The sequence below is a fragment of the Orycteropus afer genome, unplaced genomic scaffold (genome assembly GCF_000298275.1).
Source record: "Orycteropus afer afer isolate SDZICR_OR568_19922 unplaced genomic scaffold, OryAfe1.0 scaffold00085, whole genome shotgun sequence".
Classification (NCBI taxonomy): domain Eukaryota; kingdom Metazoa; phylum Chordata; class Mammalia; order Tubulidentata; family Orycteropodidae; genus Orycteropus; species Orycteropus afer.
The window spans coordinates 10,716,554-10,743,148 of NW_006921672.1; the positions used below are offsets into that span (position 1 = coordinate 10,716,554).

The 26,595-nt window shown below is 48.0% G+C and overlaps 3 protein-coding genes across 3 annotated transcripts in view; 1 reads left to right on the forward strand and 2 right to left on the reverse strand.

Annotated features, from left to right (window-relative positions):
* The window catches only part of DHX58 (DExH-box helicase 58), a 31,020-nt gene extending 24,380 nt beyond the window's left edge, over nt 1-6,640 (reverse strand). Inside the window, exons 1-4 of the mRNA XM_042781118.1 lie at nt 6,473-6,640; nt 6,064-6,265; nt 5,245-5,435; nt 4,497-4,613 (exon numbers count right to left, since the gene is read on the reverse strand). Of these exons, the coding sequence (XP_042637052.1) occupies nt 4,497-4,613; nt 5,245-5,435; nt 6,064-6,265; nt 6,473-6,640 (678 nt within the window). The remainder of the gene's footprint in view (nt 1-4,496; nt 4,614-5,244; nt 5,436-6,063; nt 6,266-6,472) is intronic.
* A 4,340-nt stretch (nt 6,641-10,980) lies between these two features.
* KAT2A (lysine acetyltransferase 2A) lies at nt 10,981-22,367 on the reverse strand. The gene is made up of 18 exons (XM_007942148.2): nt 22,029-22,367; nt 21,768-21,891; nt 21,295-21,440; nt 21,107-21,196; nt 20,653-20,834; nt 20,365-20,556; nt 19,372-19,478; nt 19,075-19,185; nt 18,848-18,984; nt 18,543-18,751; nt 18,212-18,338; nt 15,218-15,328; nt 14,642-14,785; nt 14,212-14,326; nt 14,069-14,105; nt 13,926-13,989; nt 13,713-13,797; nt 10,981-11,174 (listed from the first exon to the last, which is right to left on the reverse strand). Exons 1-18 carry the CDS (start codon nt 22,365-22,367, stop codon nt 10,981-10,983), a joined length of 2,514 nt encoding a protein of 837 aa, XP_007940339.1.
* Nucleotides 22,368-26,090: 3,723 nt separating this feature from the next.
* HSPB9 (heat shock protein family B (small) member 9) lies at nt 26,091-26,571 on the forward strand. Its single transcript, XM_007942210.2, is given in 2 exon segments — nt 26,091-26,138; nt 26,140-26,571. Coding segments are annotated over 2 exon segments (480 nt in total).
* Nucleotides 26,572-26,595: the final 24 nt, after the last annotated feature.

Sequence of the window (26,595 nt, forward strand, 5' to 3'; positions counted from 1 at the left end):
ATAATTAAGGGCATATACACAATACTAACAACTAACATTCTTCTCAACAGATAGAGACTGAAAACATTCCCCTTGCGAATAGGAACCAGACAAGGATGCCCTTTATTTTATTTTATGCTTCTATTCAGGAAAGTCCTAGTCAGAGCAATAAGGCAAAAAAGGGAAATAAAAAACATCCAGATTGATACAGAAGAAGTAAAAGTATCTTATTTTTGCAGATGATATGATCCTATACATAGAAAATCCCAGAGATGCAACAAGAAAACTACTGGAACTAATAGGATTCAGCAAAGTGGCAGGGTATAATACTAGCAAAAATCAGTTAGATTCCTTCACACTAACAAAGGAAATCAGGAAAGCAATACCATTTACAATAGCCACTCAAGAGATGAAATATGTAGGAACAAATCAAACCAGAGATACAAAAGACTTATACAAACAAAACTACAAAATACTACTACAAGAAACCAAAAGAGACCTACATAAATGGAAGAATATAGCACAGTCGAGGAGCTCTGGTAGTGTAGTGCGTAAGGCACTGGCACTTGACTGCTAACCAGAAGGCTGGCGGTTCAAACCCACCAGCTACTCCTCGGAAGGAAGGTTGGGCAATCTACTTCCGTAGTGATACTGCCTCGGAAACCCAAGGGGGGTCGCTATGAGTCAGGTCCGACTCGACGGCACATAACAACAACAACAACATAACATGGTCATGGGTAGGAAGGTTTAACATTGTGAAAATGTCAATACTACCCAAAATGATCTACAGATACAATGTAATCCTGACCCAGATTCCATCATCATTCTTTAAATAGATGGAAAAACTAATCACCAACTTTCTATGGAAATGAAAGAGACCTCAGATAAGCAAAGCACTGCTAAAGAAGAAGAACAAAGTAGGAGGCCTCACATTTCCTGCAGTAGTCAAAATAGTCTGTAATGGGACAATGACAGATGCACAGATCAATGGAACAGAATTGAGAACCAAAAGTAAATCCATCCACCTATGGACAGCTGAGCTTTATCAAAGGGCCAAACCTCATTAAGTTGGGAAGAGACAGTGTCTTTAACAAATGGTGCTGGCAAAATTGTATATCCATTTTCATAAAAATGAAACAGGACCCATAACTCACTCTATACACAAAAATAAACTCAAGATGGATCAAAGACCTAAATGTAAAGCCTAAAACTATAAAGATCAGCAAAGAAAAAATAGAGGCAAACTTCAGGCCCCTAATTCATGGTATAAATAGACTATCAAACATAACTAAAAATGTACAAACAGCAGAAGATAAACTAGATGACTGGAACTTCCTAAAAATTAGGAACAGAAGGGAAATTCCTCTACATAATTAAGGGCATATACACAATACTTACAGCAAACGTTATTCTCAACAGATAGAGACTGAAAGCATTCCCCTTGCGAATAGGAACCAGACAAGGATGCCCTTTATCACCACTCCTATTCAGAAAAGTCCTAAAAATTAAACACTTATGTGCATCAAAAGACTCTCCAAAAGAGTAAGAAGAGAACTTAAACCAAAACAACCAAACCGAATGCCATCAAGTCAATTCCAACTCATAATGACCCTATAAGACAGAGTAGAAGTGTCCTACAGGGTTTCCAAGGCTGTCAATCTTTACAGAAGCAGGCTGCCACATTTTTCTCCTGCAGAGTGGCTGGTGGTTTTGAAACGTTGACATTTCAGTTAGCACCTCTTTAACCACTGTGCCAGAAAAAAAAATTGGCAATGATAATATCCCACAAGGGCCTAATCTCTGAAATTTATAAAAAAACTTCAACACCTCAACAACAAAAAGACAAACAATCCAATTTAAAAAATGGGCAGAGGACATGAACATGCACTTGACCAGAGAAGACATTCAGGTGGCCAACAAACACATGAAGCCATTAGAGAGATGTAAATCAAAACAACAATGAGATATCATCTTACCCTAGCATTAATAGCAAAGTTAAAATGAAACAAAACAAAACAACAGAACACAACCAATGCTGGCAAGGGTGTGAAGAGAATGGAACCCTCATACATTGCTGGCGGGACTGTAAAATGGTGCAACCACTGTGGAAAACAGTATTTTCTTAAAAATCTTGAAATAGAAATACCATATGATCTAGCAGTCCCACTATAGGATATATACTAGGTATATATTCTAGGGAAATAAAAGCCATGACACCAACAGATTTATGCACAACCATGTTCATTGTAGCGTTATTCATGATAGCAAAAAAGATGGAAACAACCCAAGTGTCCATCAACGGATGAATGGATAGACTAACTATGGTACATACACCCAGTGGAATCCTACACAATGTTGAAGAATAACAATAAATCCATAAATCATGGATGAGCCTGGAGATCATTACGCTGAGTGAAAGAAGTCAATCACCAAAGGACAAATACTGTATGAGGCCACTATTATAAAAAGTCAAGAAAAGGTTTACACACAGAAAGCAACATTCTTTGATGGGTACCAAGGAAAGGAGGGAGAAAATCAATAACTGGGAAATGCAACATGCAGTAACAAAGAGGTCAGCACAGCATGACCAAGGAAAAGGGGGACACGGGGAGGTGCACAAGAGACTGCAGTCAACGTCACACAACAAAATCTGTGGCAATCGGTGAATGGAAAACCAATTTGCTCTGTAAACTTTCACTCCAATCATAATAAAAGTTTTTTTTTTTTTTTTTTAAAGACAGTGAAAGGTAACAAAGGTAAATATTATTATATGCACAATCCTGCAAGGACAGTAGTAACAATAATCTGCAAGTAGATACACAGATAGACATGCAAGCGGAGGTATGGGAAGACAAATAGGACTACAAACACGAGTATATACAGGTTTGGCAGAGGCTATTTCTACATATGTATTTATATGTGCTTCAAGTATATCCAGGTGTATAGTAGAACATACAGGGGGCAAGGTTATGAAACCTCTTAGCCTTAATCAAACACCTGGAGGGAAATTAATCACTTGGCTTGGGAACTTAGGACTATAGCATCTGGGGACATCCAGGCCAGTTGGCATAACACAGTCGAAAATTTTCTACATCCTACTTTGGTGTGTAGGAGCTCTGGTAGCATAGTGCCTAAGGCCCTTGACTACTAACCAGAAGGCTGGAGTTCAAACCCACCAGCCACTCCTCAGAGGGAAGGCTGGGCAATCTACTTCCGTAGCGATACTGCCTCAGAAACCCAAGGAGGGGTCGCTATGAGTCGGGGCCAACTCGATGGCAAATAACAACACCACCACTTTGGTGCGTAGCAAATGGGGTCTTAAAAGCTTGCCAGCTGCCATCTAATATGCAACTATTTGTCTTTTCCCATCTGAAGCAAAGAAGAGTAAAGAAAATAAAAGATGCAAGGAAACAATTAGTCCAAAGGACCAATGGACCACGTGAACCTCAGCCTTCAGGACCCTGAGACTAGAGGAACTAGGTGGTGCCCAGTTACTGCTACTGACTGATCTGATTGGGATCATGATAGAAGATCCTGGATAGAAGAGGAGAAAAATGTAGAAGAAAACTCAACATCATAAAAAAAAGACCAGAGTTACCAGTCTAATAGAGAACTGCTGAGACTATGGTCCATACACACTTTTCAAGCCTGGAACTGAACTCACCCCCATGGTTCAACTTTCAGCCAAATAGGCAGGCCTATAAAATGAACAATAACACCAGGGAGGTGTGCACTCCTTAGAACAATCAACCATATGAGACCAATGGGCAGCATTTGCCAAAAACAAAGCTCAGAAGGCAGGAAGGGGCAGGATGAAGGTGAATAGAAACAGGGAACACAGGGAGGAAGTAGGAAGGGTGCAGTTTCATCGTGGGGATTGCAATCGATTTCTCCAAGCAAAATGTGTATAAACTGTTGAATGGAAAACTAATTTGCTCTGTAACCTTTCACTCAAGCCACAATAAAAGGTTCAAAACAAAAGAAAAAAGCAACACACACAAGGGATGAAACATTTAGAATGATCATGCATGGTGTCACTGTCTCTTATCTGAGAGGAGGGAGCTGTGGGAGGCCAGCTGCCTGTGAAAGTGTCTCAGCTGAAAGCAGGGCCCAGGTTAAGTCCAGGGTTCCTGCTGTTTCCACCTGCTCTGTAGCCTTGGGCAAGGTGCCTCCTCCACTCTGGCCTGGGCAAGGTGGGGTCTAGACCTGTCACAGCAGACACCAAAGGAGAGCTATTGGCACAGCCTTAGCACAAAGTGCCTCTGCTTTATAGTTTGCAAAGCACTCAACAGTGTGTCCGAGGCCCTGGCAGATACCATAGTGGTTTCTGAGTCAAACCCAACAGCAGGCTGTGGGCATGGCTTGTATGTGTCCCATCTCATAAAGAGGAAATGGAGGCTCAGAGACTTAAGGAAATGACCTGAAGACATAAAGCTAGTGAGGGGTGGAGTCAGGCCTCAAGCCAGGTGCTCTGACTTCACAACGGACGTCCACTCCTACCCTCTCCCCGCAAGTACCTGGCTCCGCTGTTGGCAAAGGTCATACTGCTTGCAGGGCTGACGGTTGTACTCCTGCAGCTGGGGGTAGTGTTCCTGGGGTGACGAGATGCACCATGTGTCCAGGTTAGCACAGAGCTGAGGGCAACAGAAAGGGGTTCATTGGAATGGGTGTGAAAACAACATGCAGAGAGCTGTGGGGCAGGATGATCCCCAACTGAGGAAAGGGGAGCCTGGAGGCAGGGCCATTGTGGGTGAGGATTCATTCATTCAACAAATATCTACTACCTAGAATAGTGCCAGGCACTATTCTAGGCACTGGGACCACAGAGGAACTTAGAATGGAGTTGGGGAGACAGATGATAAACCAGTAAAGAACAGAATGAGAGCATTGTGGGTAGTGTTAAGAGCTCTGATGGAATAAAATTGCATGATATGATAGGGTGCAGTGAGGGTGATCAGAGCTCACCTTTGACATTTAAGTGACTCCCTGATGTGTCACTTATTCCTAAAGTTCAAGGGAAACGGCATTTCGGGCAAAAGGAGGAGGATATAGAAAATGAGGTTGGAGAGGTAGATAGGGGCTAGATCATCTGGGACTTTGTAAGCTGGGATAAAAAGCTGGGAGTTGAATCTAGGCGCAATAAGAAGCCATTGGAGGCTGGGCCTTAGGAGAGGAAGGGCTGACCTTATCAGAGGGAGCCAGGTAGGGCAGCTGGGGAGGTTCCTGGTAGGCCTAGTAATGGGAGGGTCACAGGAGCCAGCTGACCTGCAGGATGTGGTTGATGGCCCCATCGAGCGTGGAGGCCCTGCCAGTGCCTGGAGAGGCTGTGAGACCCAGCACTTGGGGCAGACGCTGCACCCCCTGCAGTTTAAGCTCCAGGTACTGGCTCAGGATGATGTTGTAGACGGTATCTTTGTGTGTGTGGTGGCACTCGTCCACCACAAGCAGGGAGAAGTCTGAGGAGGGCACATGGGGGAAAGCGTGAACTATGTCTACAAAGCCCCTCCACCCATTAGCTTTGCTTATGTCGTCCCCACCACCTGTCTGAGAATGCCCTCCTCCCTTCCCGACTCACTGCCAAGCCACAGGGAACAAACCAGGTGGGGATGATTTACAGATTAGTAAACTGAGGCTCAGGAACTCTGGTAGCTAGTGCCTAAGGCATTTGACTGCTATGTACATACATGTGTCTATGTATAGGAACTCTGGTGGCGTAGTGCCTAAGGCATTTGACTGTGTTAACCAGAAGGCTGGCGGTTCAAACCACCAGCCACTCCTTGGAAGGAAGATTGGGCAATCTACTTCCATAGAGATGCTGCCTTGGAAACCCAAGGAGGGGTCGCTATGAGTCAGCAGCGACTCAGTGGCAGTGAGTGTGGTTTGGTTTTTAAACAGGCTCAGCTGGGGGAAGTCTCTTACCCAGGATCCTGCACAGGAGCTGGGTCTATTTCCATTAGAGTGGATGTTAGGGGTTGGTGAATAGGGAACTCTTCTTCTCACAAAAGCAAGGAAGAAGTGCTCTGGGGGTCAGCAGGAAGGGCTGCCCCAGGTGCTCCCCCTCTGCCCCCTGTCCCACAGCCTCACCACTGAGATCCACGTGCTCCTCCTCCTCAGGGCTGGTCAGTGCCAGCTGCAGCAACTCTGCCGTGCAGATGAGCAGGTCGTGGCTCCGGGCCAGGTGACCAAAGCCAGCCCGTGGCCCCATGTCCCCGCTCAGGGTAGCCAGGGTCCAGCGTCCATCCAGCATGTGGCTAAACTCCTCACGATGCTGGGTCACCAGGTGCACCTGAGGGTGGGGAATGAGATGAGGAATAGAAGCAGCATCAGGGGCCAGAGGTTTGGGGAGGAGGCAAGGTGGCTCCAGGACCTATTTAGGGACTGAAGTGCCGTGACAGGTGAGCTGAGAGATGGCTGCGGCAGCTCTGGTGTTCTGGAGGGCCTGAGAGGCTCCCAAGGAGCTGAGGCGCCACAGAGGGGAGGGCAGGTCACTTACCCTGTTGACCAATACAACCACCTTGGCTTGGTCCACAGTCTCTAGATGTCTCTTGGCCACAAACGCAGCCGCCCGCGTCTTCCCAGTGCCCGTGGGCAGCCATATGATGATATTCTTGTTTTCCAGGGCGGGCATGATCACCTCCCACTGGTAGGGTCGCAGCTCCATTCTAGGTACGGCAGAGACTCAGCTCCACTTGTCCTCCCGGACCCCTCAATGCTGTGTCCCACCCCACACCCGCCCCAAACCTGTGGCCAGCCCAGTCTAGGGAAAAGAGCTTTGCCCGGGAGCTATTTGGTTTAAAGGGGCAGACCTGAGCACTCCTGGCACTGCTCGGGGGCCTTGCTCTGGCCAAGAGGGTAACAGACTACACCTGGCCCTGCCTGGTCCGGGTCTCACCTGTACCACTGAGGTGGCCAAGGGGCAGCTCTGCTCAGCTTAGCCTGGATGAAGCTGGGCTCCGCTCAGAGATCGGAACTGGAAACTGAAACTGAGGGGAGGAGCCAGCAGGAGCAGGAGGCTGGCCTTAGAAATTCCCCTTAGAAATCTCCGGTCCCTACCCCCTAGGAGAAACTGTGTGCAGCGTGCTAGGGTGAGGGTTGGGGACAGAACTATTGCTGGCAGTGTAGCACTCATTCATTCCTCCTGGGTCCTGCTACCTCCTCCACCCCCAACCTCCCCCCACCCCACTTCCCACCCCATTTTAGAGCCACTCCAGGTTCAGGCAGCCTGGCTGAAGTTCTGTCCCATTGCTCCTGGCACTGGGGTCAGAAGCAGCCTGGAGCAGGGAGAAGTGGTGGGCTGTAGCCAGGCACATTTCACCACCCAGGAGCCCAGGACTCAGCATGAGTCTTGCCACCCCAGTACAACCTGAAGTTGAGTAGGCTCCAGTCTGTGAGAGGTACTGGAGCGGCCAAGGTCAGCCTGCTAAAGCCAGGGACTATCCCAAAAAATACCACAAGATGGTGAAATAGGCAGACAAGCCACCCGGACCCTCCACAACAAAGAGAGAAGAAGCCAAATGATAGATACAGATGATAATCCTAGACCCCTGAGGTTTGAAAGGAAAGATGAAGAAGTCGATCAAATAGCAAAAGAAGAAACTGAATGAAAATGGCAGACAAGGAGACAAACAGAGCTGTTAACTGTCAACTGGACTGAAGGTGCAAGCAGTGTTCCGATCAGGGCAGCAACCTGACCATTGGCTCTGCTGCCTGAGAACTGCATGGGCGGGTAGCTAGTGACCAGAAGGGTGTGATATTCACCTTATTTCCCATACCCTTCTGGTGACCACATCTCCCACTCCATTTCATCCAGCCAGACCTGATGCCCAACTCCCAGCCATTTTCTGGGTTGGCAGGAACTTGTTCCAGGACCACGTGTTCTGGCCCCAGCCACCTTTCGGCCAGTGGGAACTCCTTCTGGGACCAGGTATCCTGCCTTAATTGCCTCTTGGCTGGTAGGAACTCCTTCCGGGTCCAGGTGACCTGCCCCAAGCCGCCCTCTGGACCGGAAGGAATTCCTTCTAGAACCAACCAGGTGCCCTGCCCCCCAATGCCTGCTCAATCAGCAAGAATACTGCCCAGATGCCCTGCCCCAACACTTTTCACTTTTTTGTTCCTTCCCTATCCCCCTTTTCTTTCCTTCTTTCGCTTTTTATCTTTTCTTCACTGTCCCTTGCTTTTCTTTTTGTATTTGTCCTGTTTTATCTTTACTATTCTTTCTTTTTTCCTTTGTCCCCTGCCCCAGTTTTTTTTTTTGTCCTTAATTTTTTTTAGTCGTCGTTGTTTTTCCTGTTTTATCTTGTTATTTTCTTTTTCGTTGTGTTGTATTTTTCTCCTCTCACCCTTTTTTCTTTTTTGTCCCACTCAGTGGGTGAGCAACTGTGCCCACTCTGCACAAATGACATCAGCCAGAACCCAACCCAGATAAAGAAGTTTAAAAAATAAAATAAACCTGCAAGACCGAAAATAGGGAGCCCAAGACATTGATCTGTGAACAAGGACAACTACAAAGCAAAAAGATGGAATAAACAGGGTAGTTACAGAACTTCCACATGAAGAGGAAGTCAAGGCAAGTTCAAGATAGAGTAGACTGTTTTAGCCTTGGGAAAAAAAAGAAGAAATTATAGGGTAACCTCAAAGGAAATGAATAAACCTTACCATCAAAAAAAAAAAAAGAAACTCAAAAATATGTAGCAAACCCTAAAACCACAGCAATGAAGGAAAGTAAAATAAAAACATATAAATAAGATTAGCTCAGCACAGAAAATTACATGGAACAAGGAATCAGCAGCACCACACACACAACAAAATGACGGCAATGAAGTCCTATTTGTTGATAATTACACTGAATGTAAGCAGATTAGATGCACCAATTAAGAAACAGAGAGTAATAGATAAGAAAACATGACCCATCAATATGCTGTCTACAAGAGACACACCCTAGACACAAAAACAGACTAAAAATCAAAGGTGGGAAAAAATATTATCAAGCAAATGGCAATCAAAAAAGAGCAGAAGTGGCAATATTAATTTATCATAAAATAGACTTTATGGCAAAAAACCAGCATAAGAGACAAGGACATTATATAATAATTAAAGGGTCAATTGTATAAGAGGACATAACCATAATATCTATGTACCCAGTGAAAAAGCCCCAAAATCAAGAAATAAAACTAACAGAATTGAAAAAAGAAAGAAACAACTCCACAAAAATAGTAGGAAACTTTAATTTACCACCTCAATTAAGGATGGACAACTAGAAAGAAACTCAACAAAGACAGAAGAACTTAACACAATCAACCAACTTGACTTTGTAGACACATATGCAACACTTCACCCAACAACAGCACAATTCATTCTTTTACAGTGCACATGGAATGTTCTTCAGAATAAACCATATGTTAGACCACAAAGCAAGCCCAAACAATTGAAAAACATCAAACTGCTGGAAAGCATCTTCTCAGATCACAATGCTATGAGAAATAAACAACAGGAAGAGCAAGGGAAAAAAAATCAGATACTTGGAAACTGAGTAACACCCTGCTTTAAAAACTACTGCTTAATATACAAAATAAAAAATGCAATGGAAAATTCCTTGAATCAAACAAGAATGAAAGTACCTATCAAAATCTTTGCAACACAGCAAAAGTGGCGCCCTGAGGGCAATGTATAGCAATAAATGCACACATCAAAAAAGAACTATTAACTTGGGTGAAGGGGAATATACAGTACGAAGGAAGGCAGCATAAAATCATCAAGGAAAGGAAGAAGCTGGGAAGAGTTTAAGAGTAAAGGCAACAGGGGTAAATACAAATTCATACACAATCCTGCAGTAACGGTAATAACGATAATCGATAATGTAGAGTGGGTACATAGTAACGCAAGCTACACAGGTATGGCAAGAATGGGACCCCAGCCACAAACATGTATAGGTGTGACAAAGGGTATTTCTAGGTGGATTTACATAAGCTGCAAATATGTCTGTGAATATAGTACAGCAAAAATAAATAAATGTTGATACATTGTGAAAAATGTTAAAAGAAAAAAAGTCTTGTAGGTCAAGGACAGCAGAGCAGGACAGAATGAGCCTGGCTCCTCACAATGCTGAGCACCTGAGCCAGCATGATCCAATGCTACCTCCTGACTTCTTCTGTGAGAGAAAAAACCCTACTAGCTTAAGTCTTTGAAACTACAGTTATATTAATTATAGTCAAATACATCTCTGATATACATGTTGTTGTTGCTATGTGCCATCAAGTCAGACCTGACTCATAGCAACCCCTCTTTGGGTTTCCGAGGTGGTATCGCTACGGAAGTAGACTGCCCAACCTTCTTTCCGAGGAATGCTGGTGGGTTTGAACCGCCAGCCTTCTGGTTAGTAATCAAGAGCCTTAGGCATTACAGTACCAGAGCTCCCAATATATATTGGTAACACTAATTTACAAAAAAGCCCCACACACATTTAAGAAAAAAAAAAAAAAAAAAAGTTTTATTGTTCCCTCCAAGGGATTAATGCCAGGGAATGAATGGTCCACATGTCCCCCACCCCTGGGGGACAGAATGACAGAACAGTGCAGGGCGAGGCATGGCCCCTCCAGTCTGGGTTGAACTTCCAACCCACGAAGCCCACTCAACTCAAGCTAAAGTCAGCAGTCCTCGCCCTTAAGAAAACAGACAACTTGGGCCAGGCCCAGGACTCCAAGACACCACAGTTCTGGGGAGGATCAGGGTTGGAGGCCACAAGGACTGGGCAGGGTACATCCTTTGTCTGGGAGTCACACAACAGGGGCTGGGCCTTAGACCCAGGAGATTCTTCCCAAGGTCAGACACATGAAGGGGGCGTCAGAGCTGCTGGATTGGAGGCATCTGCATGTCCAGAAAGGGCTGTGGGATCGGGCTGTGTACCCCACCTCCCTGACTGGAGTGTCTCAAGCTAAGTCAGGAGGCCCAAGGATCCCTAGGAGTCAGATCAGAATCTGAAGTGGGAAATTCCCAGGTCCAAAGCTACTTGTCAATGAGTCCCCCCTCCTTGAGCTTGAAGTAGAAGAACTTCTCCAGAGCACTGGCGCAGCGGCAGTACTCGCTGTCCGGAGGGTTGTACTCGCGGCAGTTGGCGATGACCCGCTGCAGGTCTGCCACAAAGAGCTTCCGGGTCACGTAGTAGCGGCTGCGCAGCCGTTCAGTCATGGTCTTCAGATCTGGGCAGCAGGAGACAAGGGCAGAACTTTAAAAGGCTGAGAAGAACCTATGCTCATCAAAGGAATTTATCAAAAGAGTAAATAGACAACCTAAAGATTGGGGAAGAGTCTTCAGGAGTGACATCCTAAGGGTCTAATTTCCAAAAGATGGGCAAAGGACAGGAACAGACACTCCACCAAAAAGGATATTCAAGCAGCCAACAAACACATGAAAAGATGCTGTCATCAGCCATTAGAGAGATGCAAATCAAAACTGCAGTTAGATACCATCCAACCCCAGCTAAGATGACAATGATTTAAGAAAAAAAAAAAAAAAAAAAAATGAGAAACAACAAATGTTGGTGAGGACGTGGGGGAGACTGAAACCCTTATCCACTGCTGGTGGGAAAGTAAAATAGGACACCACCTATGGAAAAACAGTATGGTGATTCCTCAAAATACTAGAAATAGAGTTATCTTATGATCCAGCAATTCTACTCCTTGGAATATACCCTAGAGACCTAACAGAAGAGATGCAAACAGATATATCCACACCTATGCTCACTGCAGCACTCGTCACAAAAGCCAGACGATGGAAACAACCTAAGTGCCCACCAAGAGATGAATGGATCAACACAAGGTGCTTCATATTTATTACTTAGGAGCTCTGGTGGCATAGTGCCTAAGGCAGCTGACTAACCAGCTAACCAGAAGGCTGGCCGTTCAAACCCACCAGCCACTCTTCGGAAGGAAGACTGGGCAATCTACTTTTGTAGAGATACCACCTCAGAAACCCAAGGAGAGGTCACTAGGAGTTGGGTTCAACTCGACAGCAGTGAGTTTGGTTTACTCAGCCATAAAGATTAGTTCCCAAAACATTTTGGAACATGGATGAACCTAGAGGGTATCATGCTGAATGAAGTAACTCAATCACAAAAGGACAAATATTGTATGACTTCACTTTTATAAAGTGATGAGAACAGCTATACATAACAGAGGCCAACGGTCACTGGTGGTTACCAGGGATGACTGGTGGGGGGGAAGACAGACTCATTCTCTCGACAGTAATCACTTTTTATTTATGGTGATGGGAAAGGTAACACCAAGTGTGGGAGAAGTGTGCACAGCTTAATCAAGGTAACTGATACCATTAGATTGTACACACATACATACACACACTAACACACAAAAGATGTTTTGGTAAATGCTAGGTTATATATAACTTTGTAGCAGCAACAAACAAGATACCCATGTATGTATATACACATGTATATATGGGTATATATGTGTACATTGGGAGCTCTGGTGGCATAGTGCCTAAGGCATTTGACTGCTAACCAGAAGGCTGGCAGCTCAAACCCACCAGCCACACCTTGGAAGGAAGGTTGGGCAATCTACTTCCATAGTGATACCACCTTGGAAACCCAAGGAGGAGTTGCTATGAGGAGTCTGATCCGACTCTATGGCAGTGCGTTGCATTTATTTGTATGTAGGTATATGTGTGTGTATGTTGTTGTTATGTGCTGTCGAGTTGTATCTGACTCACAGCAACCCCATATGTGTGTATATATATAATAATTAAGAGTCACAGAAACTGATGCTCCTTAGACATAACCAGTCACCCCAGAGAATCATTTTTTTTGCCTTGAAGAGTTAGGATTATTATCTCGTGGGACAACTCAGTCAATTGGTATAACATAGTTCATAAAGTCTACGTTCTACATCCTGGTCTGGTGAGTAGCATCTGGGGTCTTAAACGCTTGCAAGTGGCCATATAAGATGCAATTATTGGTCTCTACTTGTCTGAAGCAAAAGAAAAAGAAGGAAACTCAGTACTCAGGCAGAGATAGAACCAGTCTGCAGGACTGTCTACATGAACCATAAACTCCTCGACCCGGAGACCAGAAGGACTAGATGATGCCCAGCTACTGTAATCATACATTCAGATCAGGACCACAAGACATGGATCCTGACTGAAAGGGAAAAAAAATGTGGAACAAAACTTCAAATTTCCAAAAAATCCAGACTCACTGGACCTACCGAGTCAGGAGAAATCCCAGAGAATGCTGCCAAGATATTCTTTAAGCCTTGAACTAAAACTATCCCCTGAAGTCACCTTCTACCAAAATAGTCATTTAGTGCATAAAGAAATGAGTTATCACCCTTTAGTACCATGCTCATTTGAAAAACCACCTATATGAGACTGAATGGTGAACAAACACTCTAAGGCAAAGATGAGCAGGTTAGGGGGCTGGGAGGCCAGATGAACGGGAACTGCAAGAACTAGAACAGAAACAGTGAGAATGCTGATCCAACGTGAAGAACCTGACCAATGTCCCTGAACAACGGTGAGAGTAAACACTGCTGAATGGGAACCAGTTTTGCTGTGCATACATCCACCTAAGATACAATAAAATGTTATTAAAAAAAAAAAGAAAAAAGAGGCTGAAGGGAGGAGCTGTAGCCATCTACTGGGTGGGCCCTGGGAGGCTGGATAGCCCAGTAAAGGGAGATTTGGGGGCAGAGGTGGAAGAAAAGGTTAGAATGCTATGTGCTCACCGATGGGGAAGCGGATGACCTCGTAGTAGTCAGGGGCCTCTGACTTCTTCACAGGCTCCATGAAGGGCCAGGCACTGGGGTGTGACTGCAGAGAGCCAAGTGGGGGCCAGGGCCAATGAGCCCCATGTCCAGTCCTTGTGTCTGCCACCCCCCAGACGGGGTCATAACACCAGTCAGGGACAGGGAACCCCAAAGGGAAATTGGTCTCCCCACCTTGATCTGAGCCAGCAGGTTTTTGAGGGTTGTATAGAGCTGGTCAGGGTCCTTCAGCTCCTTCCTGTGGGGTGAGAGATGCCAATTCTGAGGCACCTGGTCCCCCTGTTTCCCCTCACCCTCTCTCTTGACACAACACTCACCCCTTCTCCTTCCCTAGTGGCTTCCATCCCGTCTCCCCTGCAAAGTAGGGAGTGAAAAGATCACTAAGAATGCTTGTTCATGCCAACCAAACAGGGAGCCTTCTTGCCCCTTGGCAAGCCCGCCCACTAAGATCCCTACTCACGAATGCCAGGGACGCTCTCCACAGGGATTTGCCTCACACCCTCCTTGAAGCAGCTGAGCCCAGGGTAGACCTTGCGGATCTGGGCCTGTTTGCGCTCAATCAACTTCTTGATGATCTGAGGGAAGGAAGGGTCTGAAGTGCTAACTCCAGCCCAGTAACAACCTGCCCAGGCCACAGCCAGAGTCCACGGGAAAACCGAGGCTGCCCCTGCCACCGAATCAGGGACTGCCCCTGCCACCGAATCAGGGACTGCCCCCTCCAAACTCCTCCTGAGAAGCAGAACAAGAACCAAGGCCCTGGCCCATCCCCACCTCCCTGGAATACTACAGTATAAGCCCACACCCGTGTACTCACCCCCCACATGCATACTCATGAAACACTATGGACATATGTACACACACATGTGCATGCACACACACACACACACAACCTCCTTCTGCTTCTTGATGATGTGGGACAGCTCCGTATAGGGAATCCGGGGATTCAGCTCACATTCCATCAAGGTGGCACCCTCATAGTCCTTGATATAGCCCAAGTAGCGACTCTTGGGCACCTTGATATCCTTGGAGAAGCCCTGCAGGTGGAGGGTTATGACCCAATTCATCAGCAAGTGTTTTCCAACTTTCACAGCTCCTCCCCAAGGAGCATCTGTGGGGCAGTGGGTGCCACGTCCCCTGCTCCCCTCTCTGACCCCCTCCCGTGGCGCTGCACATGGCCAGGGCTCAATTAATCCGTCCCTAGAAAGCTTTCAGGTCAGCTTCCCTTCCCAACTGAGAACAAGAGCCTCCCAATTCTTCCCATCTGCCCTAGTCCCCCACAGGACCCTTACTCTTCACCAAGGCAACATCAGGAGGGAGGAAAATGGGTATGAAGGACTTCCCCACAGGGGATGAATGCAACATGGGACATGAAGGGCTCCCACTCCATCCACACCAGGGAGCTGGACAGACTGAGCCCTGGCCTCAGGCAGCAGGCAGATGCAGGGCAGGGTTTGGCTGAGGGTCACCTGCTTTTTGAAGTAGCCGATGGCATACTCGTCGGCATAGGTGAGGAAGTAGAGAATGCTGTGTTTGATGTGATACTCCTTCAGGTGGTTCATCAGGTGAGTCCCGTAGCCCTGCGTGGGAGGGGAGCTGGGCTGACCAGGGGCGGCAGGTTGGGCCCAGTGCTGGAGAGGCCTCAGGACGAGGAGCAGATTGGAAAGGATACAAGGAAAACTAGAAGTCCTGGGGCAGGGAGCAGCACAGTGCTTTGCAAAGGAAGCCATTTATGGGGAGGGTGACCAAGTGCTCACTCTGATGCAGGCACAGTGCTTGGCACGTCACAGACCGATTCTCAAGTTAACCCATGAGGAGAGTACTACAGCCTCCATTTGATAGCAGAGAAAACTGGCACTCCGCTATGTTGGAAATGTGACTAAAGTCAGGCACCAGCCATGGCAAGGACAAGATCCAAACACAAACAGGTCTGATTCCAAACCAGGAAGCTGGTGTCCACAGGCCAGTGGTTTCTAGTCTCTGGACCTAGGAAGTGGGGAAGAGGGGACATCACAAGAAGCCTGCTAATTGCAGCATCAAAACCCCGAAGAGACACTGTCTCCCCACATGTTGGGACCAAGGAGGCACCATGTGGTTTTTGGAATCCAGCAGATCTGAGTGACATAAACAGGAGACCAAGGGACCCCAATAGTGGGTCAGCTGTGATAAAGGACAGAATCCAGGACTGTTACCCAGTGCTGGGCTACTGTAAAAATTACTACATCTCCAATGTATGGAAATGGTCTCGGGACGAAGAAAACACAGGTCCACTTAAAAGTCTTGCTAAATAAGGCAAGAAAGGGAAAAAAAAAGGTATCCAAATTGTCAAAGAAGATATAAAGCCATGTCTGTTTATAGAAGATATGATCTTATACACAGAAAATCTCAAAGATTCAGTAAGAAAATAACCAGAACTAATTGATAATTTCAGCAAAGTTGCAGGGCCCCAGAGAAACACAGAAAAATCAGCTAAATTCCTTTACATCAACAAAGAGAACTCTGAAAAGGAAATCAGGAAAACAATACAATTTACAATAACCACCCAAAGATGAAGTACTGAGGAATAAATCTACCCAGAAATGCAAAAGACCTATACAAAGAAAACTAGAAAACACTACCACAAGATACCAAGAAACATACATAAATCAAAGACTATACCACACTCATGGATAGGAAGACTTACCGTCATGAACATGTCACTACTACCCAAAGCAATTTACAGATATAATGCAGACCCGATCCAGACTCCAATGCCTGTCTTTAAAAATAAAATGCCTGTCTTTAAAAATAAAGAACAACAACAAAGCAGGAGGCCTCACACTCTCCGGAATCAAAACCCACTACACAGCCACAGGAGTTAAAATGGCTGGTTCTGGTATACAACAGCCACACAGACCAATGGAACAGAATTGAGAACCCAGAAGTAAATCTGTCCACCTATGGACAGCTGATCTCTGACAAATGGCCACAACTCATTAAATGGGGAAGAGATAGTCTCTTTAACAAATGATGCAGGCAAAACTGGATATCCATTTGTAGAAAAATGAAATTGGATCCATATCTCACACCACGCACCAAAACGAACTCAAGCTGGATCAAATACCTGAATATAAAACCTAAAACCATAAAGACCATCAAAGAAAAAACAGGGACAAACTCAGGGGCCCTGATTCAGGCAAAAATCCACTATCAAATATAACTAAGAACGCACAGACACCAGAAGACAAAATAGATGACAGGACCTCCTAAATGTTAGACACTTACATGCATCAAAATATTTCACCAAATGAATAAAGAGACTTCACAGAATGGAAAAAAAAACTTGGCAACAACATGTCAGACAAGGAGCTAATCTCTAAAGTTTAAAGAAAACTTCAACAACAACACAAAGACAAATAACCCAATTAAAAAATGGGCAGAGGACACAAACAGACACTTCACCAGAGAAGACATCCAGGCAGCTAAGAAACACATGAAGAAATGGTCACGAATGTTAGTCATTACAGAAATACAAACCAAAACAACAATGAAGTATCATCCCACCCCAACACTAACAGCAAAGTTCAAAAAACAGAAAACAACAAATGCTCGTGAGGGTGTAGAGAGACTGGAACCCTCATACACTGCTGGTGGGACTATAAAATGGTATAACCCCTGTGGAAAATGGTATGGCACTTCCTTACCAAGCTGGAACTAGAAATATCACATGATCCAGTAATCCCATTACTAGGTATATATCCTAGAGAAGTAAGAGCTGTGACACAAACAGATATGGGCACACCCATGTTCACCGCCACACTATTCACAATAGCAAAAAGATGGAAGCCTAAATGCCCTTCAATGGAGGAAGAGATCAACAAACAACTGTACCTGCACACAACAGAACACTATGCAACATTAAAGAACAATGATGAATTCATCCCCTAACATGGGTGAATTCAGAGCCCATTATGCTGAGTGAAGTTAGTCAATCATAAAAGGACAAGTATTGTATGAGACTACTATTATAAAAAGTCAAGAGAAAAAAAAAAAAGTAAATATTGGGAAATCGCTTGTAAGCACTATGCTTGTAAACAGACCAAAATCCAATTAAAAAAAAAATAGTCAAAAGCATTTCACACACACACAAAAATATTCTTTGATGGTGACCAGGGGTGGGTGGGGAGGGGAGGGGAAACCACTAACTAGAGGACACATATTAACTTAGGTGAAGAGGAAAAAATAAATAAATGTCGCTGATTCTTAGGCTCCATTTGTCAACAGGTGTTTTCTTAATCCTCACTTCTCAGAAGCACAACTGCCACCTTGTGGGCTTGGGGGGAACCGTCGGCCACTACAAGAGCTCTCTAAAGCCTAACAGGGTGAGAGCTGTGCATCACCACAGCACAGTCACACATCATCACGTTCTGCAGCTCTGTCCTGGCCCAAACCCAGCAGCCTAGGGGCAGGGGCACCCTGCTCACCTTGACCTGCTCATTTGAGGTGACGGCACAGAAGACGATCTCTGTGAAGCCCTGGGTGGGGAACATGCGGAAACAGATCCCACCGATGACTCTCCCATCCTTGATCAAGGCCAGAGTCTTGTGCTTCCTGAGAGGACAGGGGGCATGTCACAGCCCCTTCCTGTCCACCAACTACTCCCCAGGCTCCCACACCCTGCAGGCCTGAGCTGCACTCAGGGTTGGGAAGTGAGGATCAAGAGTGCCCAAAGGCTGGAGGGAGAAGTCTGGAAGGGGTGGGGCAGAGGGACTCGAGGTATGGGGTCCTGGGTCGGAGGTTCTCCCAGGGACGCACGGGTCAAAGACGAGGCGAGCGATGTACTCCTTGGGCATGCGCGGCAGCTGGTGGGAGAACACGTTCTGCAGCCCCACGAGCCAGAGCAACACCCGCCGGTTGGCCTTGGGGGTCAGTGAATTGCCGATGACGTGGAACTCGATGATGCCACGGCGTTCCTCCAGGCGGGCAGTCTCATCCCGGGCTGCATTGGCCGACAGTAGGCTGGTCTGGGCACCAGAGGAGTGGTGGTCAGCTAGGGTTTCAGGTCAGTGAGGGCTCCACTCCCCCTGCTGACTGTAGGGCCAGCAAGCCAGGCTGCATACCTCGGGCCCCAGCATGGCTGCAGGGTCAGTGATGGTCAGCATGACCTCATTAACCAGCTCCATAGGGATGTCTCCCATCACACGCAGCCGTTTGGCATCCTCCAGGGTCAGGTTCTCTGGGAGCTTCCTCTTCTCGCCTGCTGGGGGGATTGGTAAAGTCTCCCAATGATGGCAAGAGATTGGGGGAAAGGTACATGGTAATCACAGGTCAAGGGTCAAGTACCCACCTGGCATGGGCTCAGCCCCTCCAGAATCCAGACTCAGGGAGCTGTTGCCGCCCCCACCCATGGTGGGGCTGAAGATGGGGGTGCTAGGAACAACTGCTGCACTGACGGCAGCTAAGGCAGAAAAATTGGGACACAGGGTTAGAGGTCTGGGCAGCTTTCTCAAAGGGGTCTGGGCCTTCTGACCCCAGGGGTGTTACAAGCCCTCTTGCATTCCCCACTGCCGTCACCCCCAACCCCTCTCTCCCCAGGGGGGATCAGCTCAGCCAGGATGCAGGCAGAGAGCCAGGCAACACATACCCGGGCGGGGCACCAGCTGTGTCCCCTCTGAGGGTGGCATGGTGAAGCCAGACTCCCATATTGGAGAGTTTGCCCCGTAGATCTCCTCCTCCAGCATGGACAGGAATCTAGGAGGAGGGCACACAGTTGGTCCAATTCTATCCCTGCAACTAAAGGTGGGGCCTGGGGCCGGGCATCAAAGGGGCAGGAGGCAGGGGAGAGAGTAGACCTCCTCTAAGGGAACTGGGAGTCTGAGAGAGGAGACACCATCTAGCAACCCCTAGTCTGAAGGAAGAGGTACAGCCCACTGCCTTCTGTGAGCCCCAGTTCAAAGTAAGAGAATAAGACACTTCCAAGACAAAGATCCAAGAAGCCCACTTCCTGCCACAATGGGCAGGCACAGAGGAAAAAACGCAGGGAAATAGGACCTGTGCAAAAGCCACCTGTGTGTGGCCAGGCAGTGCACCTGAGCCTCAGCCCCTCAGTATCAAAATGGGCCTCAGAGTTCACCTCATCCTGCCACCACTTCTTCCCACCTGGTGGCAGGAGGAACACGGGAGGCACAGGATTAATCAGGAAAGGCTTCTTCAACAGAGGACTGCTAAGCCAGGCTTCAAATGGGAAGAATATATGGCTGAGCAGAGGAAACGTTACAGAAAGGACTAGAACAAGGACAGAAACCAGTTTCTTTTCAAGCCTAAACTGGTTTGTCAGAGTGCGAAGGATTCTGAGGCTGCATCCAGGCCTGCAGAAACGACTAGTAATGCCTGCCATGGGCATGCCATGCCATAGGCACTCATGCCATGTCCCTGCCATCCCCAGACTAGCACGTACAAGGCAAATACTAGTAAGTTGAGTCTGGGCCTGGACAAGTCTGCCAGGTAGACACCCAGATCCCAGAAAACCCATGAAGGAGGAAGAAGAACCACTCCAGGAAGCCTTTCCAGAAAAAAGGAGACAACAGCAAAGACAAGAACTAGAGGCAAAGTCCTGAAAGGCCAGAATGAAGCTTACTTGGGGAAGTGGGTGAGGATGAGAGTCCTTTTCTCCGGCACTAGCTTGTCCTTCTCCACTCGGAACTTCTCCAGCAGTTGCCGCCGGGTAACAGTGAAGATAGAGCGGAGCAGGCTTCGCCCAAAGACGTGAGTAGTCTCGTAGCGGGGGAGGCTATCGCAGCTTTGAGGCACGTGGCAGTAACAGAGCCATCTGTGGAGGTGGGAGAGGTGACAGGTGAGGGTGGAAACCACTAAGCCCAAGCTGGGTGGACCCGCCTTTCCCCATGCTACCCTTGGCCAGGCCTACCTGGTGTAATTGACCTTGTAGGTGGCCACGTCCTCGGCTTGGGACCTCTGCCGGAATTGGGCAGGCGTCTCAAGCTTCCAGTAGTTAAGGCAGAGTAGGAACATCTTCGAGAGCTCAAACATTGTCTGTCGCTCCCGGGGGGCCAGGTGGCTAAACTTGTACTGCACGAAGTTCAACACACCCTGAGCAGGGGTGGGGAGAAAGAGAGACAAAACAAGGGGGGAGGCGTGAGTAGCAGGGACTGCTCATCCAAACGGAGATGCTCCCAGAGGGCAGAGATGAGGCTCTCCTCTCACTGTGGCCCTCTGCAGAGATACCACATCCCACTCCCCACAAAACAGTCTCCATTCTTTGAAGCTCTCGCTCGTACTCAGCCTAAGGAAGATGACGAACACAGGCTCCCCACTTCTCCAAGTTACCCCCAGTTCTCCTCTTGCCACATTTCCCATTCTACCTGCTCAATATTAGGCTTCTCAAATGGGGGGCTGCCCAAGGACCCCTCCACCACAGGCCGGGTCATCTGCAGGATGCACTTCCGCAGGAGCTGGAGGGAAGAGTGGAGTAGCAGCCAGCAGGGTTCCAAGCTGCAAACGCCCCACGCCTCACCTCCTTTATACACTCCTTCACTCAGAGAAAGCTCACCTTGAAGAGGTAGAAATACACCTGCTTGGTGTCTGTGTCCTCCTCCTTGTGAACAGACATGAATAAGTTCTCCACATCTACCACCATCCCCAACAGCCGGTTTATCTCATCCTCAGACACATTCTCCAGATGGGACACGTGATCAGCTGCAAGAGGGACAGGTAGCAGAGTTGGGAAGGTTGGGTAGAAGAGATCCCCCTTCACCACCAGCCAAGGTATACTCTCAACTCCTCTAACCAGTGTGACCGGCCAAGGAGACCAGCTGCTCCTGTGTCAACCCTGGGTGGCCTTCTGACTCTTCTGGGTGGCCAGAATTCCTTTCTCCTGCTTTGAGGCATATACACTCCCAACCCAAGCTCTTAGGAAGCATCTTTAGTTTTTCAGCGATGAGGCTTTGTGGCACCTAAAGCATCCTATCTAAGCAGAAGCCAGCAACACCCTTCCTCAAGGTCTGAAGGCGCTGCCTGCCTTACCCAACGGGTGCTCACAGCTGCGGCACAGCTCACTCAGGTTGGCGGCTGGCTGCTGTAGGTCCATGCGGGGTGCAGTGGGGGGCTTGGGATTTTTCCAGCCATTACACTTGCAGGTTTCATTGGCCTGAAGGCAGAAGGCTCAGTCAATGACCCTATACCGAGGAGCAAGGAACCAATCCCCCGCAAGAGCTTGCCCCCACTCCCACCCAAGCCCTTGGATGCCCCAGGCCCCGCCCCTTTCAACCAAGGCCCCGCCCCCACCTTGCAAGCCGAGAAGACCCCTAGCTTCTCAAGCTTCTTGGCGCGCGGCAGCCCCCGGACTTGCGCTTTCCTCTGGCTGGCGCGCTGCTGCTGGCTCAGGCCAGGTCGAGCTGGATCACCCCCGCTCCCAGTCCCCCCACTTCCTACCCCGGGCCCCCCAGTCCCTGTGCTCCCGGCTGGGGCTGCAGCTGGGGCGGGTGCTGGTGCCGGGGTGGGAACTGGAGCAGGGGCCGAAGCAGGGCTAGGGGCAGGAGTCGGAATTGGGGCAGGGCCTGGGGATTGAAGGGGACGGGGCTGCGCAGCCGGGGCCGGGGTCGAGGCCTGGGAAGGTTCCGCCATGGCCTCCCCCGCAGCGGAGCGCGGCGCGGCGCTCCCAGCCCTAGGGCCGCATGGGCAACCGGCGCTCAATGCGCAGGCGTCGCTGCAGTGGCGTATGATGGGAATTGTAGTCTTCGAAGGCATCTTCTGTCTGCCTCCTTCTTCCAGACTTTTCTATTCTGTCCCCCCATCTCAGGGAAAGAAGTGAAGCCCAAGAGAGCAGCTCACGTTGACTCCTCCTTACTTCTGGTCCCTCTTGGAGGCTTCTGCGATGGTCAAGACTGTTGCCCGCTTCGGGATAAGGAGGAGCATCTCAGAAAACAAGAGCCTATTTGGGTGGAGCTGGTTTTGTGACACGCCTCTCTCTCCCACGCCCCATGCCCTGCAAGGGCTCTGGCCCGCACTGCTCCCCGGGGACAGAATTGCAGTTACAGACGAGATTAAAGTTCAGCGACATTTCTATTTCTTGAGCTGTATAATAGTGCCTAAGGCACTTGACTGCTAACCAGAAGGCTGGCGGTTCAAACCCACCAGCCACTCCTCGGAAGGAAGGTTGGGCAATCCTACTTCCGTAGTGATGTTGTTGTTGTTGTTGTTGTGTGCCGTCGAGTCGTCCCCGACTCATAGCGACCCCTCCTTGGGTTTCCGAGGCAGTATCACTACGGAAGTAGGGAGCCTCGCCCTCAGAAACGCAGTCTGGATGAGAGGCTGGCTGCATGAGTCTCCCGCAGTGGGTCAGGTGTCAAAGGAAAGCTGCACAACAGCTCCAGTGTAGCAGGAATACAAGGTCAGGAAGACGTGTCGGCTCGGGCGAGAAGCCATTTTGCCCAGTCAGGCAAAGGCAAGAGGTCCAGAGAATGGATCACCCCGGAGGGCCACACTCCGCTAGGTGTAATCTTTCTTGCCCCCAGGCCTGATTTCTGGAAGATCAAGACAGTCTAGAAGTTCTATCTGATCTTGACCCGTGAGGTTCCAGGGTAGGGTTCCTACAGTTCCAGCCCAGGTCAGTCACAGCCTCAGGCTACCCATGGGCCCCTGACAGATGTGGAGAAGGGCCCACAAAAGGGGCAGGATAAAAGCGGGAGTGGGAGCGCCAAGGCAGCTGACAACCTGACCCTTGGGGGTAGGACATGCATAGCTGACCCCCACCTCTGAAAAAGGATTCTTACCTGCGTGCAGCCGCTTTGCAGAAGCCAAGGAACCAACGACATTTGTGCAAGGAGGTGATGGAGCTCAATATCTTCAGCCAAAACAAGGGCAGGGGCTGACTGGAACAGGCCATCAGTTGCTAATAGCCAAGTTCAAGTTGAAGCTGAAGAAAATTAAAATAAGTCCAGGAGAGCCAGAATATGACCGTGATTATATCCCACCTGAATTTAGAGACTATCTGAAGAATAGATTTGATGCATTGAACACCAATGACTGAAAACCAGACGAATTGTGGGATGACACCAAAAACTTCATTCATGAAGAAAGCAAAAGGTCATTAAAAAGACAGGAAAGGAAGACCAAAATGAATGACAGAAGAGACTCTAAAACTTGCTCTTGAACAAAGTAGTTAAAGCAAATTGAATAAATGATGAGATAAAAGAGCTGAACACAAGATTTCAAAGAGCAGCTCCAGAAGACAAAGTCAATTATTATAATGAAATGTGCAAAGACCTGGAGTTAGAGAACCAAAAGGGAAGAACACACTTGGCATTTCTCAAGCTGAAAGAACTGAAGAGAAAATTCAAGACTTGAGTTCAATACTGAAAGATTCTGTGAGCAAAATATTGAATGATGCAGGAAACATCAAAAGAAGATGGAGTCTTTTTGGTACAGAAGTCACTGTACCAAATAGAACTGGACGATGTTCACCTACTTCTGGAGGTGGAACAGGATCAAGAACCAATGGTATTGAAAGAAGTCAAAGCTGAACTGAAGGAATTGGTGAAAAACAAGGCTCCAGGAATTGATGGAATACCTATCGAGATGTTTCAATAAATGGATCCTGAGCTAGAGGCACTAACTCATCTATGCCAAGAAATTTGGAAGACAGCTACCTGGCCAACTGACTGGAAGAGATCCATATTTGTACCCATTCCAAAAAAAGGTGATCCTACAGAATGTGGAAATTACCTAACAATATCATTAATATTACATGCAAGTAAAATCTTGCTGAAGATAATTCAAAAATGGTTGCAGCAGTGTATTGACGGAAAACGTCCAGAAATGCAAGCTGGATTCAGAAGAGGATGTGGGACAAGCGATACCATTGCTGATGTCAGATGGATCTTGGCTGAAAGCAAAGAACACCAGAAAGATGTTTACTTGTGTTTTACTGACTATTCAAAAGCACTCATTTGTGTGGATCATAACAAATTACAGATAACATTGAGAAGAATGGGAATTCTAGAACATTTAATTGTGCTCACGAGGAACCTGTACATACACCAGGAGGCTGTCATTTGAACAGAACAAGGGCATACTGCATGGTTTAAAATCGGGAAGGGAGTGCATCAGGGTTGTATCCTTTCACCATACTTGTTCAATCTGTATGCTGAGCAAATAATCCAACAAACTGGACCATATGAAGAAGAATGTGGCATCGGGTTTGGAGGAAGACTCATTAACAACCTGGGACATGCAGACGACACAGCCTTGCTTGCTGAAAGTGAAGCTGACTTGAAGCACTTCTCACTACTGTTGAGTCAGATCTGACTCATAGTGACTCCTCCTTGGGTTTCTGAGGCGATATCTCTACAGAAGTAGATTGCCTAGTCTTCCTTCCAAGGAGTGGCTGGTGGGTTTGAACCGTCAGCCTTCTGGTTAGCAGTCAAATGCCTTAGGCACTATGCCACTTAGTGATGAAGAGTAAAGACTACAGTCTGCAGTATGGATTACACCTGACATAAACTAAATGAAAATCCTCACAACTGGACCAATAAGCAGCAGCATGACAAACGAAGAAAGAAGTTTGTCAAATATTTATTATTACTTAGTTTCACAATCAACACCAATGGAAGCAGGAGTCAAGAAATCAAACATTGTATTGCACTGGTCATATCTGCTGCAAAAGACCTCTTTAAAGTGACAAAGAGCAAAGATGTCTCTTTGAAGACTAAGATCTGTCTAGTCTGACTCAAGCTGTAGAAGTTTAAATCGCTCATACGTGTGTGAAGGCTGGACAACGAAGAGTTGAAAGACTGAAGAAGACTTGTGCTTTGGGGTTGTGATGCTGGAGAAGAATGCTGAAAGTACGATGGACTGCCGGAAGTGCAGAAGACTGTCGTGGAAGTGCAGCTGGAACACTCCTTGGGAGGAAGAATGGCTAGACTTTGACCTACTTTGGTCATGCTGTCAGAGGCACCAAGAAGAAGATATCATGCTCGGTAAAGTGGAGGGTCAGCAAAAAAGGGTAAGGCCCTCAAAGGAGATGTCTTGACACAGTGGCTGCAACAATGGACTCAGGTACAGCAAGGATTGGGAGGCTGGCGCAGGACTGGGGAGTGTGGTTGTTGTACACAGGGTCGTTATGGATTGAAAGCGACTCAACAGCACCTAACAACAAAGACAAGGGAACCGAGCTGAAAGGAATAGAGCTGAGTTCAGCAGAGGGGAGGCTACCACGCGGGGAGAGGGTCCTTTTCTCGCAGGCTGCGCCTTAGGCTGAGCCTCGTAAGCGCCCCGCGCGCCCCCGCCCCGCTCTGAGCAAGCTTGCGCTCGCAGCTGCGCGTGCTTGGACAGCAGTTGCTCACACCGATGCAGAGGGTTGGGAGCGGCCTCTCCAACGAGAAGCAGGTGGCGGTTATTTACGCGTCCCAGCGTGGCCCTTGCCGAACACAACCAGGTGGCCAGGCTGCCGGTGCGGCTGCTCAGGGACGATCCAGCAGCTGCGCAGGATGACCATGCAGAGGGCGGTTTCCAGTGGAAGGTGGATGCCCACGGCTTCACGCCTGAGGAGCTGGAGGTGCGAGTCGACGGCGGGTGCCTGATAGTGACGGGCCAGCAGCACCTGCAGAGCCACAGACCGGGCGAGGGCAGCTTCTGCATGGCGCGGAAAGTGCACCGGCGAATGCAACTGCCGCCCGACCTAGATCCGGCCGCCATGACCTGCTGCCTGACCCCGTCAGGCCAGCTGTGTGTCAGAAGCCAGTGTCGGGCATTGCTTCCCCCAGAAACCCAGACAGGACCGTCTCCGAGACTGAGGGGCCGCAGCTGTAAGAGTTCCAACCTGGCCTGAGCTAGTAAACAACCTCGGTGTGTG

What these genes read in the sequence shown, in the direction of transcription:
- KAT2A (XM_007942148.2), bottom strand. Translation starts at nt 22,367, where the DNA reads ATGGCGGAACCTTCCCAGGCCTCGACCCCGGCCCCGGCTGCGCAGCCC. An exon ending in AGAAGCCTAATATTGAGCAG is followed by an intron (nt 20,835 to 21,106) that starts GTAGAATGGGAA and finishes ACCCCTGCTCAG; the next exon opens with GGTGTGTTGAACTTCGTGCA. An exon ending in TCATCAAGAAGCAGAAGGAG is followed by an intron (nt 14,327 to 14,641) that starts GTTGTGTGTGTG and finishes TCCTTCCCTCAG; the next exon opens with ATCATCAAGAAGTTGATTGA.